General features: G+C 62.4%; 1 protein-coding gene across 1 annotated transcript in view; it reads left to right on the top strand.

Moving 5' to 3' along the window:
- The window catches only part of TNS3 (tensin 3), a 78,416-nt gene extending 67,332 nt beyond the window's left edge, over positions 1-11,084 (top strand). Inside the window, exons 18-22 of the mRNA XM_038560558.1 lie at positions 646-723; positions 7,421-7,589; positions 8,454-8,522; positions 8,624-8,651; positions 9,335-11,084. Coding sequence (XP_038416486.1) covers positions 646-723; positions 7,421-7,589; positions 8,454-8,522; positions 8,624-8,651; positions 9,335-9,469 — 479 coding nt within the window. The 3' untranslated portion in view covers positions 9,470-11,084. The remainder of the gene's footprint in view (positions 1-645; positions 724-7,420; positions 7,590-8,453; positions 8,523-8,623; positions 8,652-9,334) is intronic.
- Positions 11,085-15,402: the final 4,318 nt, after the last annotated feature.

Genomic DNA, 15,402 nt, shown 5'->3' with positions numbered 1-15,402 from the left:
GGCTCCCCGTGGGCATGTCGGGGGCAGCGGTGTCAGGTCCACGGGGACTCACCGGGGCAGTCAGACTGGAGTCCGCAGGGCGACACTCAGCAGACAGGAGGAAGCCCCGGTGTCGCGTCCTGGGCTCTGAACGGCTTCCCCGGTTGGCAAGTGCCCACGTCAGGAGGCCCCTTTGGGGCCATTTGCATTGATTTGTACGATTCTACAAAGTCAGCAAGACGTCGCTCTTTTGAGCTTAAGTGACAAACATTCTCTTTGCCTTTTATAATGGCTGGTTTGAAAATAACCTATAATTCGGGGAAGAAGCACCTGCCACGTAGTGATGTGATTTGGCTGTATTTCCCAGCTTCCCACGCAGCCGTAATTTCACATAATTGTATTACATTCTATAGTGATTAATGAGCAATAGAGGTAATTGTGGCTGAGAGCTGAGGAAGGCCTGTGACTGGACCACATCACGTCCCGCTGCCCCTTGCTCAGAACGTGGTGTCCACAGGCTGGGCGCTGTCGCCCTGAGACACCCCCCGACCCCTCAGACCCACGCGGGTCACTGCCTGGGATCCCGGGCACGAGTCTGACCGTGGTGGGAAGATCCTTCTCCGGTGAGTCGGACTCATGTTGGCATTTTCTTGCTCCTTCCCGCAGATCCGTTGGAGGAGGTAGCGGACACGTCTCCCCAGACGGCGGCCAACTCGGCCGCAGAGCTGCTGAAGCAAGGGGCAGGTCAGTGCCGGCTTCGGGATGCTTCGGGATGCCCGGTCGCGGTTGCCGGGGCCGACGGGGGGCGGTGACACAGCCTCCTTCGTCTCTGGGACTCCGCGGTTGCTGCTTTGGAGGCCTCCCCTCTCAGGGAAGCCGGTGGGGCAGCTCACGTGGGTGGACGGAAGCGGGACACCCCGGGCTGGAGATACCCCTCGTCCGAACGAGACTGAAGCCGTGCGAGAGGGTCAGGCCCTGGGTCCGTGTGGGGGGAGGCCGTGAGCCGGGAGGTGGGGGCCGGGCCCTCCAGCCACGGGCGCAGAAGCGTTCAGGGCCTGACTCTGAGAGCCGATGGTTTCGCCCCCGCTGCCGGCAGCGCAGGGTGACGCGGACCCCCAGGCGGTGAGCGAGCCTGCGCCCCTGTCTTTCAAGCTGATAGACTTTATACAATTTTTTGAAGATTTTATTTATTTATTCATGAGAGACACAGAGAGAGAGAGAGAGAGAGAGAGAGGCAGAGACCCGGGCAGTGGGAGAAGCAGGCTCCACGCCGGGAGCCCGATGCGGGACTCGATCCCGGGACCCTGGGGTCACGCCTTGAGCTGAAGGTGGTGCTAAACTGCCGAGCCCCACCGGGCGTCCCGGACTTTAAAATCCCTTAGAGCAGTTGTAGGTTGGCAGCAAAATCGAAAGGAAGGAACAGAGGTTCCGCATGCGTCCCCTGCCGGTGGGTGCACGATGCTCCCCGGCACGGCATCCCCCCCCCGAGGGCGCACCCGCTGGCTGGGGTCTGTGAACCTGCCTTCACGCCGTCACGTCCCAGCCCGCCGTCTCCACTGGGGCTCGCCGGGGGGCTGTTCATTCCCGGCGACGCCGACATACTTCGCCGATCCTACAATGGCTTCGGCTGGAGTCGTCCAGTTGGTATCCCTGCCCCTTAGCGCTAGGGACTCCTTCGAGCCTCCTCATGGCTCGGCAGCTGCTTCTCAGAGCTGAAGGACCCTACCTTGCGGGGACCCCGGTGTGCGCACCCTTCCTCCGCCGAAGGACCTCTGGCGGGTTATGGCTCAGCTGCTGTCACATCCGTGTGCAGAGTTCTAGCTGGACGGGGGTGGTCCCCTCCTCGGGTCCGCCCGCCGGACCTTCTGGTAGGAGTGGGTTTCGTTCTGTAAGAAACCAGCGCCGTCCTGCAAAGCAGCCGCCCCGTTTTGCAATCCCGCCGGCGGTGAATGAGGGCTCCTGCCGCTCCACGTCTGCACCATCTCCCGTGTCAGGACGCTTCTGGATTTTGGCCGTTCTGACAGGCAGGCAGCAGCGTCCCATTGATGTTTTAATTGCACTTCCTGGATGACGTGTGACGTGGGTCATGTCTTCAGCTCCGCCGCCCGTGTACCTTCTTTGGTGAGATTTCTTACGGAACGTGGCCCGCTTTTTTAGCGAGATGGTTTTCCTCTTGCTGAATTTGAAGAGTTCTTTGTATATTTTAGAGACCGGTCCTCTATCAGATGTGTCTTTTGCAGATATTTTCTCCCAGTCTATGGCTCATCTTCCTGTTCTTTTTTTTTTTTTCCTTTAAAGATTTATTTATCTATGATAGACACAGGGAGAGAGAGAGAGCGGCAGAGACACAGGCAGAGGGAGCAGCAGGCTCCCTGCGGGGAGCAGGACGCAGGACTCAATCCCAGGACCCCGGGGTCATGCTCTGAGCCAAAGGCAGGTGCTAAACCGCTGAGCTGCCCATGCGTCCCTGTCCTTGGTCCTAAACTCTAGAAATCACTTTGTCAATATCCACAAAATAACCTGCTGGGGGATTTTTATTGCAATTGTATCCAATCTCTAGGTCCATTTGAGAAGCAACATCTTGACAACACTGAGGCTTCCTATCCATGAACATGGAATCTCTCTCTTCATTTATCCACTTACTTTGTATTTTTGCACCAGTTTTACAGTTTTCCTCGTAAATAAGTCTAGTACATAATTTTATTAGATTCGTACCTAGGTATCTCACTTTTGGGGCTGCTAATATAAATTGAATCTTCCTTTATAAATTGGAATCGTCCTTTTTTTTTTTTTTTTTTTTTTTTTATTGAATCGTACTTTTAATTCCAGATTGTTGTCCTCTGCCCGTGGATAGGAAAGGGATTTTTTATTTTTTTATTTTTTTTTAGGAAAGGGATTGACTTGTGCATTAGTCTTATTTCTTGCGCCGTGCTGTAATTACAGCCGCCCTGGTCAGGGTTGCAGCGTTCAGTGGCCCCAGTGGAAGAGGGCCATGGGCGCGGCCCGAGCCCCCGACTCTGCAGTGGTGAGGGAGCTGAGGTCCCCGTGGTGGACGCTTGCTCTCGGGAACGCTGGGGAGGGGGTTTCAGAGTCTCCTTTCCGCCGCTTGTGTCCGTGGTGCGCTCTTCGGCCGTGGCTCTGTGTTGGAGCTGAGTGTGCCGTGCACCTTTTCTCTGGTTCCTTCCTCTGGACGCCATGCATTCCTCTGCTTTCCCAGCTTTCCTCCGTGGAGCCCCCATCATCACACCTGCTGCTCAGCTAAACTTCATCTCTCTGGTTTTCACATCGAGTAATTCCGCGTCGGACTCTTTTCAGACCGTCCTTGAGGGATACATTCCGTGTATCCGAAACGAAGGTGACCTGGTTTGCCCCAAACAGCAGCGTCTTGGAGTGTGATGCTCCGAAACTAGGAGCATGGCTGTGGCGGTCCTGGGTTCAAGTCCGTCGTAGCGATGATGATCTCTCCGTCCCGCGTGGCCGCAGAGACCAAGTGAATCAGACGTTGAGAACCGCCTCGAGGACGGTGATGGGGTCACTCACGCAGGGTGTAGTTTTCCTGCTGCCACGCGTACGTGGAGAAATGGCCTTTGCTGTGTTGGCACCTCACCCTTGCCCCGCACGGGCCGCAGCTGGGGGCCCCCGGGGTCTCTCCGGGGTGCAGCCCTGCTCAGCCTGGGGTCCCACTGCAGCCCACACGCCTCCGGGCTCTGCACTTGGCGTAACGTCATCTTAGGACAGGTGGCCTGTCCTGTTTCTCCTTAGACTTCATGGTTATCAGACATTTTCCCGGTAGATGTCCATTCTCCATTCGTAAATGGATCAGTGGATTCACTAATCGTAATTAGGAACCTTAATGGCTCCTATATTTATACATTAAAGCTTTTACTTTTGACACCATTTTTAGGGACACTTTAAATCTTGTTGGATAATACGTGGCAGGTACCAGTAACGCTGGATGATTTTTTTTTTTTAAGATTTTATTTATTCGTGAGAGGCAGAGACGCAGGCAGAGGGAGAAGCAGGCTCCCTGCGGGGAGCCCAATGCGGGACTCAATCCCGGGACCCCAGGGTCACGCCCTGAGCCAAAGGTGGAGGCTCAGTCACTGAGCCACCCAGGTGCTCCACATTTGCTTTTTTGGGGGCGAGTGTCAGTTCCCGGGACTTGAGGTGGGTCCTGGAATCTTATGTCCATGGTTGCACACTATGCCGCGGAGCCCGCATCCCTTTAAAACCTGGTGTTTCTAAGACCCTTCGAGGGGGTTACATTCCCATGCAGCTGACTTCATGGGTGGCAAGGCCAGGAGTGGAATCAGGACCCAGAGATGTGGCTGGAGTGGGGACAAAGCCGCAGAGAGCTCCTGGGGCCCCCGCAGGGCTTGCAACGCGTGCAGGAAGGCGGTCAGACTGTCCCACCGGCGATCCCCCTCAGGGAAATGTTTTTTGTTTTTTCTTAAAATGAATGAGTGTCCTCATTCACTTCCGGGACTCGACTTGTCCCGGGTGGAGTCCGTCAAGCTGGGGAAGCAGCGCCCGGGGGCGGGTGGGGTTCGGTGGGCGGCCTCAGGGCCGAGCCCAATGGGCTGCTCAGCTCCCTGACTCCCCGTGTCTCTGGCCTCTTCCTCGGGGGCCCTGCAGCAGTGGGATGCCGTCCATCCTGAGAAGGAGGACCAGACCTCTGTTGGCTCATTTCCCAGAAATGTTAGGGATGTGACCTTGACCTTCCCTGCTGTGGCGTGTATTTCATTTATAAAAATCGGAGTTCTTTAGATCGAAAAAAGGGAATTCAGAGGGAGAGTGAACTGCTCAGAGGTCTGGTTCCCAGACAGCCCTGAATGCTTTTCCTAGTCTCGCATGGAGTACGAACCCCCCCATCCCCCGATTTTCTGCGGCTGAGGGACGGTCCGCCTTGCAGTTGCTCCGCTTGTGCGGCCTGCTCCCGGCCTTTCGGTTACTGCAAACACCCCTTGGGGGGCCGCCTCCTTACTTGATGTCTTTGTCTGGATTTTGCATTGGCGTCTTAGGACCCAGGGTGCCGGAGGCTGGAGGGCTGGCTGCGGCTCGGGGGCCTGGGGCTTTGTGCCGCGAGCACTGGGTGGCTGCCCCGTTGGGCGCCACAGGAGGCAGCCCCACCAGGAGCACGCGTCAGGTGGGAGAGCAGGTGCTGCGGCCACGGGCGGCCTGCATCCTCAGGTTCTGTCTGTAGGAGCCAGCTTCCCGCGAGCCCCCCCTCCTTATCCAGAGGCCGTCTGTGGGGTCACGGGGGCGCAGGGTCTGGGGGGCGGCAGCCCGTCCCGTCCCGGTGGGGGGGTGCAGACCCAGCCCGGGCCTGCTCCGCGGGGTTTCGCTGCACTCGGATCAGAGCTCCCTTTCTTGTGTTAGGAAACACATCACAGTAATGCTCGTGAAATCAGGAACAGAACAACCACCCTCCCAACATCACACCCGCTTGCTCCTGCTCCTACGAAAACGCGCTCTTTATCGTGGTCCCAGCACGACCGTGGCTTCTGCTTCTGCTCTCCCGTCAATCTCTGGCATTTCTCTGGTCTTGAGAAGCAACTGACATACGGTTGCCGTCTGGGCCGGCGGTGCCCGGCATGCGGCTCCCATGGTGGACGCGGTGAGGTGGCCAGCACAGGAGGCTCGGCCATGTTCATTGTTGGCTGCGGATATGAGGCCACGGGGAGAAGAAAAAGACGTCTCGCTGTGCATGTGGCCCGGCCACCCTTTGCTGGCCGCTGGGTGTCCGTGTGGGTCCGTGGAACCATTCCCTGTTTCCCTGCCGGGTCCGTGCAGGGCGTCCCCAGCCCCAACTCTGCGTTGCTCACCTGCCGCGGTTGTAGATCTCCTTCCTGCGTGTTCTTGGGCCACCAGGTGCAGGCGTGTCTGCCGCTCCCGATAAGGATTGCCAGGTTGTTGTCCAGGAGGGCGGTTGGGGTTGACACCCCGGGCAGCCGCACCCGAAAGGACTCTGTGCCCAAACGCTCTGTCCCGAGACGACACCGGAGGAGCCCTCGGGTTCAGGCAGGAGCAAGGGCACCCCAGCCCTCAGCGCCCGGGACAGGGGCGGCCAGCTGGAAGGGGCAGGTGCATCTCTGCTTCTGCCCTGAGCCTCGACCTGGGCCAGCGACACGCAGGTGTGACCTGCGGAAGGTGCACCTGCCATCGGGGCACGTGTGGCATTGTCAGTGGGCGTGGGCTGCGGCTCAGGACCTCGCGGTACGAGCCACAGCGCACCCCCAGGGAGACTGTCTTGCTGAGCACGCCTGGTACCCAGGGGGCTCCCCGTAGGCACCACCACATGCTTGGCCCCCCGGGGGCTGCGAGGCGCCTGGACGGGTCTCGGGGTCTCCAGGCCGCTGCGCCCTCCTGGGCACAGGGTAGGCGCGGGTGGGCCCAGGCGCTCTGTGAGGCATCACTGCAGCCGGATGCCAGCAAGCGCACGGCCTCGGGGGCTCGGGGACACAGAGGTGCTTGTGTTTGGGGCGGGAACGTCTCCTTCGATGGTGCCTGGCGGCGCCTGCGCTGTGCGCTGTCCCCTGTGCCGTCCGGAGCTCTTGGTGAGAGTGAGGGAGCGTGGTTCAGGGAGCTTAGTCTCCAAGGAGACTCCCTGCAGGTGGCGGGTCCAGGGCCGGAGTCCTGCAGAGGAAGTGGGGGGCCCCGGGGCGCACACTCGCGGAGACCCCATCCCCCGGCTTCCAGCCGCTTCCCTCTCAGGAGGGTTTCTGGAACCTCTTTCCCTTCATTCTGGGCCTTTCCGGCTGGGCCCCTTCTGGTGGCTCCACGAATCGGCCCGGCGGCTTTGCCCCGCGAGACCCTGGCTGACACGCCCCTGGGGTGCTCCAGGATCAAGAGCCTCGTTTTCCCGACACTCGGTGCAGCCCCGGGTCCTCCTCACCGAAGCCGGGGCTTCGGAGACCCCAGAGCTTCTGGGACTCTGACGCTCACAGGGACCTGCAGGGCGGGGGCGCGGGCTGCTCCGCCCGGGGCTGGGTGGCTCCTGCGGGGAGCGGGCGGCAGGCAGCCCGTGCGTCCCAGTCACCCTGACCGCACACGTCGGGCCTGTGGGAGCTGCAGGGATCAAGCCTCAGCGGGCCTTGGGCTGTTGGCCGAGCCCTGTTCCCGCTCAGCGGTTCCCTTCCTGCAGGAGGAGCAGCCCCCGGCCCCTGGCAGCGCGGGGCCGTGACCCCCAGCAGAGAGGCCGACTCTGCTCCGGGCCACACGGGTCATGCATCGTCCCCGCAGCTTCCCGGGTGCCGCCCCTCCCAGGTCTCCGTGCAGGACGGTTCTGTGGGGCTCTGGCCCTCACGCTCCCCGCCTCATGCTCCGCATCCTGGGGATGCAGCTGCCGGGGGGCCGAGGTCCCTCCCTCTCCACACCTCGGGGATCGGGGGGCCGAGGGCTCTGCCTCCACCTAACACACCACTCCCCGTGTGCCGCGCAGCCTGCAACGTGTGGTACCTGAACTCCGTGGAGATGGAGTCCCTCACGGGCCACCAAGCTGTCCAGAAGGCGCTGAGCCTCACCCTGGTGCAGGAGCCACCGCCCATGTGCACCGTCGTGCACTTCAAGGTGTCGGCACAGGGCATCACCCTGACAGACAACCAGAGGAAGTGAGTGTGTCGGGCGCTGGGCTGTGGGCGGGGCTTCCAGGCACGCCGGGCTCAGGCCTGCCAACACGCGTGTGCCCAGAGGTGGTCCTGGATGTGTCACTTGGGGCCTCCCGGGAGTCGCGCCTGAACCGTGGACAGTGGGCACGGAGGTTTTCTTACGAGTCAGTAAGGCCGTAAAAAAAAAGAGATTTGGACCTTTGAGTACCACATGCACACGTGTATAAGTTTTTGTTTTTGTGTTTTTAAAGATTTTATTCATTTATCCATGAGAGACAGAGAGAGGCAGAGACCCAGGCAGAGGGAGAAGCAGGGGCAGCAGAGACGGAGGCTTGGGTGCTCCTGCCCCGGTGCAGCCCCTGATCTCAGAGTCAGATGCATTTTTGATGCATGGAGTTTTTATTTAATTCATCACCAAAACAGCCCGGGGTGGTTCATGCGAGAGCCGGACCACCACCGACCTGGAGGCAGGCGCAGGGCCAGTTCCCAGCGCTCCCCCCAGCACGGCCCGCCTGCCCCGGCACCTGTGCCACGTGCCCCCGGACGTGCTCGGCGGTCCTTGGACCAAGGGTGGGGAGGCTGGGCTCCCCGGCTCCCGTCCCGCACCGGCCAGGGCTGCTGGGCCTGGTCCCAACCCCACGTGGCTGGCAGGTGCACGGCATGACCGCCCGTCTCCACCGCGGGGCGGCTCCTCCCGCAGCCCCGTGCCCAGCACCCGCCCGTCCGCCCGTGCCCACAGCTCCGCCCGCAGGCGCCTAGTAGTCAAGTCAGCTTCTGCCCGGACCCTGTCCCGGGGGCGCCCAGCCCGAGCGTCCCCGTCACCCGCGTGCCCCCTAACAGGGGCGTGTCCTCCCCGTGTCCCGACAGGCTCTTCTTTCGGAGACACTACCCCGTGAGCAGCGTCATCTTCTGCGCGCTGGATCCGCAGGACAGGAAGTAAGTGAGCGTGTGTGTCGGCAGCGTCTGTGCGCCCTTTGCCTGTGAACGTGCAGACTCATGTAACTCTTCCTTTTTTTTCTCTTTTTCCCACCTGCAAGGTGGATCACAGACGGTCCCCTGCTCAAGGTAAGGCTCCTGGACGCCAGCGCCCCCCATCTCTGCCCAAAGCGGGTTTCCTCGCAGATTTCTGAAGCTGGCGGCGCGTAAGGGAATGAGGGCGTCGCGCGGGCAGGTGCAGGCTGGGCCGTGAGCACGAATGAAGGTGCCTCCCGTGGGGAGGGCCGGCTGGGCTCCCCTCCTGCTGGCTCGTCCCCGGAGGCCCAGTCCTTGGGCTGGGCGGGGAGCGTGGAGAGGATCGTACGGCCAGGGCAGGTGCGCACCAGAGGCACGTCGAGCTCGGGGCAGCGGGAGGGCTTCCCGTGCATATGTACGCGTGGCGGACCCGGTGCTGGTGTTTCCCAGACGCTGGGGGAGCCCCGACAGCCAGCCCTGGCTCCCTGGCCGTGCTCCCGGAACCTTCTGGAGCCGGGTGCGCTCCCTCGCTTGCCCGTAGTCTGAGACTGAGGTGCCTGGGGTGCGCGAGGGCGTCCAGCCCCCACGTGGCCCTGCCTGGCCGTCCCTGGCGGGAACACAGTCCCCACACCAGAGGGGAGGTGGGTGGCTCGGGGGGACCTGCCCCAGGCAGCGGTGGACCGGGCAGGGGGCGGCCACGCACCTGCTCTCCCCGCGGGGGCAGCACACGGGCCGGCAGCTCGCCGGGCCTCGCGGGACCCGCCGCTGCGCTGACCTGCCCACCTTTCCCGTCACAGAGTCTTCGGGTTTGTGGCCCGGAAGCAGGGCAGCGCCACGGACAATGTGTGCCACTTATTTGCGGAGCACGACCCGGAGCAGCCCGCCAGCGCCATTGTCAACTTTGTGTCGAAGGTCATGATCGGCTCCCCTAAGAAGGTCTGAGCCCCCCCGCCGCCCGCCCCAGCCGGAGACGTGACAGGGATCCAGGTGCCCGCCGCGCGGCAGCTGGCGAGCCTGACGCCCCAGCCCCAGGACGGGAAGCCGGCTCCTCTCTGGCTTTACAGACACGAGGTCAGGCGGGCCGTGTGCTGTCCTTCCCTCAACGACTGCTCACCCACGCCTCCCTGGGGCGGATGCTGCGCTCCGGGCCTCCGGACCTCCGGGCCTCCGGGCCTCCGGGCCTTGCAGGGAGCCCCTTGCACGCTGGCGGCGGCGGTGGGAGCCGCTGTGCAGTGGCCCTGGCAATGGACAGGGCCCGTCCTCCCGTCTCCCTGGGGCAGGCCTGTCTTCCCCACGGCGATGCTGGGGCCCTGAGGGGGGGGCGGCGTGATGGCTGCGAGGACCAGGAAGGCCTACGGTCGCTGGGGGGCCCTGGACGGCCCCAGAGTTGCGGCCCCGGAGGCCAGTGGACGCTCCCCCTCCCTTGTCCGGGGGCAGAGTCGGCCCCGTGAGCAGTTGGCCCCACGTCCCCAGCCCGCTGCGCGGCGGAGGAGGGGAGGCCCGGCGCGAGGCTCCGTTCCCCGGGCTGGGAGCCGAGTCCTGAGCACTCTTCCTGCCGAGGACCCCGTGCGGCCCGGGGAGGCCTCCTGAGCGGCCCCAGCCCGTGGGCTGCCCACACCCGACCTCGCAGAAGCAAGCGGGGTGGCCGGGCCGGCGTCCCACTCCCCGATGTCCCAGATGCAAGTGCCTCACTTCTGTGCCAAATGTTTGCCTTGGTCTTCGCGGGCCTTCTCCCTCCCGGGGGCCGGGTCCTCAGCAAGGGTGGCTGGCGCCTGGGGATTCCAGGACCCGAGGTGCATCCCCAAGGGGCACCCCCTCCTGAGACGCCTGTGCGTGGCTCGGCCTGGACCGCCCGCCCGGTCCCTTGGCCTTCCGGTGATGGAAGAGGCGGCTCGCTTAGAAACCAGAGCGAGGGGAGTGTGGGCTTCCCGGCTGCTCTGTGTCCAGAACGTTCCAGAAGCCGTCCTCCCTTGCCTTGTAAGCGGACTGGCCCACTGTGGCCTCTGCCCCCGGCGGTCAGGGCATCAGGGAGTGGGCTCCGCCTCCACCGCCGGGGAAGCCCAATCCCCGATTCCCGATGAGCTGGTACGACAGGTGTCTCCCCGTGCTACACGTGCGTGACACAGAGCGAGAGGAAGCTGCGAACGGGGCTTGGACCGCGGTGAGCCCCACCCCCACGCGGGTGCGGGGACGCTTTGCCCCAGGCAGGGTCCCAGTCCCAGGGAGGCCGTGAGACCTGCTCACCGCGGGGTCGTGCTCCGGGTCCTGCCCGCCCGCCCAGCGGCCCGGAGCCGTGCTCCTCCAGTGTTAGCCCGCAGCCTTGGGAAGTCACCGCGTCGGGGGCCCCGGGTCTCCTCGGCGTGCAGGACCTCACGTCTCCACAGCTGCCTTAGTAGTGCGCGTTTTTACTTTTCTTACATTGTAAAGAATATACCCAGTATGTAAATGAATGTTCTATAAGCCCTTTGTATAGTCATTTTCTCTGCTTTTCAGATATCGTCTCTATTCAAAGTATAATAAAATAATAAAGGTGGTAAATTCTCCGTGGCACAGGCATTTGTTGTGTTGGGTGGAAGTGCATATGTGTGCACGTGTGTCTGCGTGTGTGCTGCACCTGTGTCCCTGCGTGTGCGCCTGCCCGTGTGACTGTGTGAGCCGCCCCTGTGTGACTCCGTATGCACCTGCCCGTGACTACGTGTGTCCCTGCACCTTGTGGCTACATGTGCACCTGCCCCTGCGTGACTACCTGTGTACTGCACCTGTGTCCCTCTGTGTGCACCTGCACCTGTGTGACTACGTGTGCACCTGCACCTGTGTGACTACCTGTGACCCTGCACCTTGTGGCTGTGTGTGCACCTGCACCTGTGTGACCGTGTGTGCTGCCCCTGCGTGACTACGTGTGTCCCTGCACCTTCTAGCTGCATGTGTGCTGCACCTGTGTCCCTGTGTGTGCGCCTGCCCATGTGACCGTGTGAGCTGCACCTGTGTGACTCCATGTGCACCTGCCCATGTGACTACGTGTGCAACTGCACCTTGTGGCTGTGTGCTGCACCTGTGTCCCTGTGTGTGCACCTGCTCCTGTGTGACTGTGTGAGCTGCACCTGTGTGACTCCGTGTGCACCTGCCCATGTGACGACGTGTGTCCCTGCACCTTGTGGCTACATGTGCAGCTGCCCCTGCGTGACTACCTGTGTGCTGCACCTGTGTCCCTGTGTGTGCATCTGCACCTGTGTGACTACGTGTGCACCTGCCCGTGTGACCGTGTGAGCCTGCCCATGTGATTACGGGTGCACCTGCACCTGTGTCACTGTGTGCCTGCACCTGTGTGACTACATGTGTGCTGCACCTGTGTCAGTGTGTGCACCTGCACCTGTGTGACTGTGTGCTGCCCCTGCATGACTACGTGTGTCCCTGCACCTTCTAGCTGCATGTGTGCTGCACCTGTATGACTACGTCTGCACCTGCCCGTGTGACTACATGTGCACCTGCACCTGTGTGACCCTGTGAGCCTGCCCCTTGTGTGACTACGTGTGTGCTGCATCTGTGTCACTCTGTGTGTACCTGAACCTGTGTGACCGTGTGAGCCTGCCCCTGTGTGACTACGTGTGTGCTGCACCTGTGTCACTGTGTGCACCTGCACCTGTGTGACCGTGTGAGCCTGCCCCTGTGTGACTACGTGTGCGTACGTGTGCACGTGTCTGCCGGGACTGCAGCATGTGCTGTTGCTTGTAGCTGCTGATTGCTTTGTTGCTCCCCCGCTGGCGGGGCCCCTCCGGGTCCTCCTGAGTCGGGCCGAACCTGAATATGAAGTTCCGTGGCTGCACCTTGAGCACAGCGCCTGGCGCCCAGGGCAGGCTTCCCAGCCAGGTGGGGCCGCATCAGGCTGGCTTTTGCCGTCATGGGTCTGGGCTCCCTCTCTCTGTGTACCTCCTTCCTGAACCAGGTGACGGGGACACGGGACCCAGGGGCCTCCCGCGCTTGGGAGAGTCTTGTCGGACGGAAGGTCGACCCTTGAGCGGGGCCAGGGAGGGAGTCCGGGCCACGGGGCATGGATGCCGTGGCCAGGGCACGGGCTCTCCGAGGGCACAGTGGATTTGTCACAGTGGCCTGGACTCCGCACCTGGGTGAGAGCTGGCCGTGTGCAGGTGACCTCCCTGCTTGTCACTCAGAGGCTACCGCTGATGGTCCTACTGGCAATGGGCACCCGGGGCCCGTCTCCTGGGGATCCTGGGTCTGTTGATAGTGGGCAGCCGTGTCCGACCCCTGGGGTCATGGGCCTCTTGGAGAAGGGTACCTGGGTCCTGCCCACTGGGGACCCGTGGATCTGTTGGCGGGGGGCCTTGGATCTCCTGGCGATTAGTGCTGGGATCTCGCCCACCGGGGACCCAGATCTATCGGAGGTGGGCTCCCGGGTCCACCTCCTTGGGCTCTGAATCTACCAGTGACGGGCCCTGTGCCTGCCCAGTGGCTTCGTGTTTCCTCTAGAGGTGCCTGTGGCTGCCAGGACCAGGAGATGGACCCCAGGGCCTGGGGTCGCGCTTCACACGGCTGACTCCAATCTCAACTGGAGTTGCCAGTGGACTTGGGGCCCCCGGCGTGTGCAGGGGACACGGGCTTGGCCACACCTGGGCACATTCGGGCGGCAGGGCTGTCGAGTTGGTAACAAGAGAAAGATCCAAGAATCCATGGCCATAAAGTTCCTGCGGGATCAGAGCGCAGAGCTTGGCAGAGGGAGGAGAACCCAAACACACGAGCAGACCAGGTGCCGTCGAGTGGCCAGGGCCGGGGCTGCGGGGGTGGGGGCGTGGACCCCCAAAGCCTTTGCCTGTGGGAGGGTACCAGTAAAGGGCAGGTGCCACGAGAGCCGAGCTGGCCCATGAGGCCTCTCTGTCTCCATGGATTTGAGACCCCGGGGGCGGGGGGACCCCAGCAGAAGGCCTGCCCCCCACCCCAGGAAGCACACGGCGTCTCCCACCACCTGGGGACCCCGGAGAGGCCCGGCCAGGGAAGCCTCTGCTGAGCCACGGCCCCCCAACCTCTACCCCTGTGACACCTGTGCCCCCCGGGCTGCGGCGTCAGGACCACGGGGGCCTCTGCACGGACCAAATTCTCGTGGCCACGCGGCGATGCCTGAACCCAACTTGGCCGCCCCTGGCCCGGGGGGCAGGGAAGAGCCAGGGAGCTGCCCGCTGGTCCACGCGGAGCTGCAGGTGGGGACCCTGCCCGGCAACAGATGCGGAGCCCAGGGGCAGAAATGTTCAGCAGCTTGGCCATGGTCGGGACACAGGCCATGCCCTTTGCACCCAGGGTGCATGCGCGGGGGGACCCTGGCGGCTGGCTCCAGAGGCCTCGCCTCGCAGACCCACGTGGTCTGGCTGTGTCCGTCTTAGCAGGAGTAGGAGCGGACGCGGCAAGCTGCTGAGCCCTGAAGGGAGAGCGCGTGCCCTCTGTCCTCCGCACGCCCCCTGCCCGCCTGGCGAGGCCCGCCTTGCGCTCCCAGTATAGGCAGGGAAGAGAAACCAAGAGGTAAAACAAAGTCATCGTCCTCTAAGAGATGATGGAACCGCCCTCCGTGACCGCGGCGATGGTGGAGTGCAGGAGAGGTACTAAAACCCGCCGGATCTTTCCGTTCCATGGGCGGAGGCCGTGGCCGCGCGCTACATCTCAGGAACGTCGTTAGAAAAGCAAAACCAGACACGCGTCTAGGAGAAGAGTCAAGACCTATGTGAACCTCTGGGAGACACAGGCCCAGGCCCAAGCTCTGCAGCGCCGCTGCGGGGAGACCTGCAGGTATATGTGGGGAAGCCGGGTGTATGTGGGGGGTCTTGATCTTGGGTCTCTCACGAGGCCACCCAGCAGGATGACAGGTCTGAACACGTAGAGCCAGAGCCGGAGGGGAGAGCCAGCAATTCTCAGAAGAAAACTTTGCCCAGGTGCATGGAGGTGCAGGAAGGGGGCGTAGGCTCTGGAGACCCCAGAAGCACCCAGAGAATGGCCAGCTTTGGCTCGGGGCAGGTGGGGCTGATCAGAGCCCGCCAGGCGCACCCTTCTTCCCCAATCCTTGCTCCTCCCAAGGCCCCTCCTGAGGGGTTGGCAGCCAGTTCCCAGGGGCGGAGAGCGACACCGGGTGCAGAGAGAAACTTGGATTCTTGCAGGAACCTGCACATCCTTGGCACCAAATTGGGATGTTTTCCACAATCACAAGTGACTGTGGGGCATTTGATTATATAAAAATGACCGGAGAAGTCCCAGGGCATGCCTGAGGCCTCAACCAGGGCCCCGCTGAGCAGGCCTAAGGAGACAGGGGGACCAGGCAGGGCTGCCCCATGGAGGCCCCACGACCACACGCGCCGCTTCTCCATGTCTGCTTGGCCATGGTGGGCCACGGGGGCAGGAAGGGCCGTTAGTCTATCAGGTGTGCTGCACACGCGGGGCCCAGGGCCTGGCGCTCCTGGAAGGTGGAGAGGAGCAGGCCATGGTGGGGAGGACTCTCCTCTAGAAGATGAAAGTACCGAGAACATCACTCTCTGGGTGGTGGGCAGGAGTTCACCGAATGACAGCTGTGAGGACACACTTGCTGTTCTCACTGCTTGTGAGAGCAAAGAGGAGGCAAATCAAGGCAAAACTCTGAAAATGTTTCAGTGTCGGTTAGACGGGATCGGCTGCTCTGGGCAGTACAGCCCCGCAGTGTGTGTGTGTGTGTGTGTGCGCGTGCGCGTGCTCTGCACACGAGCAGGGTCAGCCTGGCCGTCTCCGTGTGTGATGAGGGCTGCACATTCCTTGTCTTCAAAGGGTTTTGATGAAGATAAAATGAGGTTCTGTGTAAGAAGAGCCCATGCAAAGCCTAGGACATGGTGAGCTTTCC

This window comes from Canis lupus, chromosome 16, assembly GCF_011100685.1.
Source record: "Canis lupus familiaris isolate Mischka breed German Shepherd chromosome 16, alternate assembly UU_Cfam_GSD_1.0, whole genome shotgun sequence".
NCBI classification, from domain to species: Eukaryota; Metazoa; Chordata; class Mammalia; order Carnivora; family Canidae; genus Canis; species Canis lupus.
The sequence above is the reverse complement of the archived record's forward strand: the minus strand, read 5'-3'. Positions and strand labels throughout refer to the sequence as shown.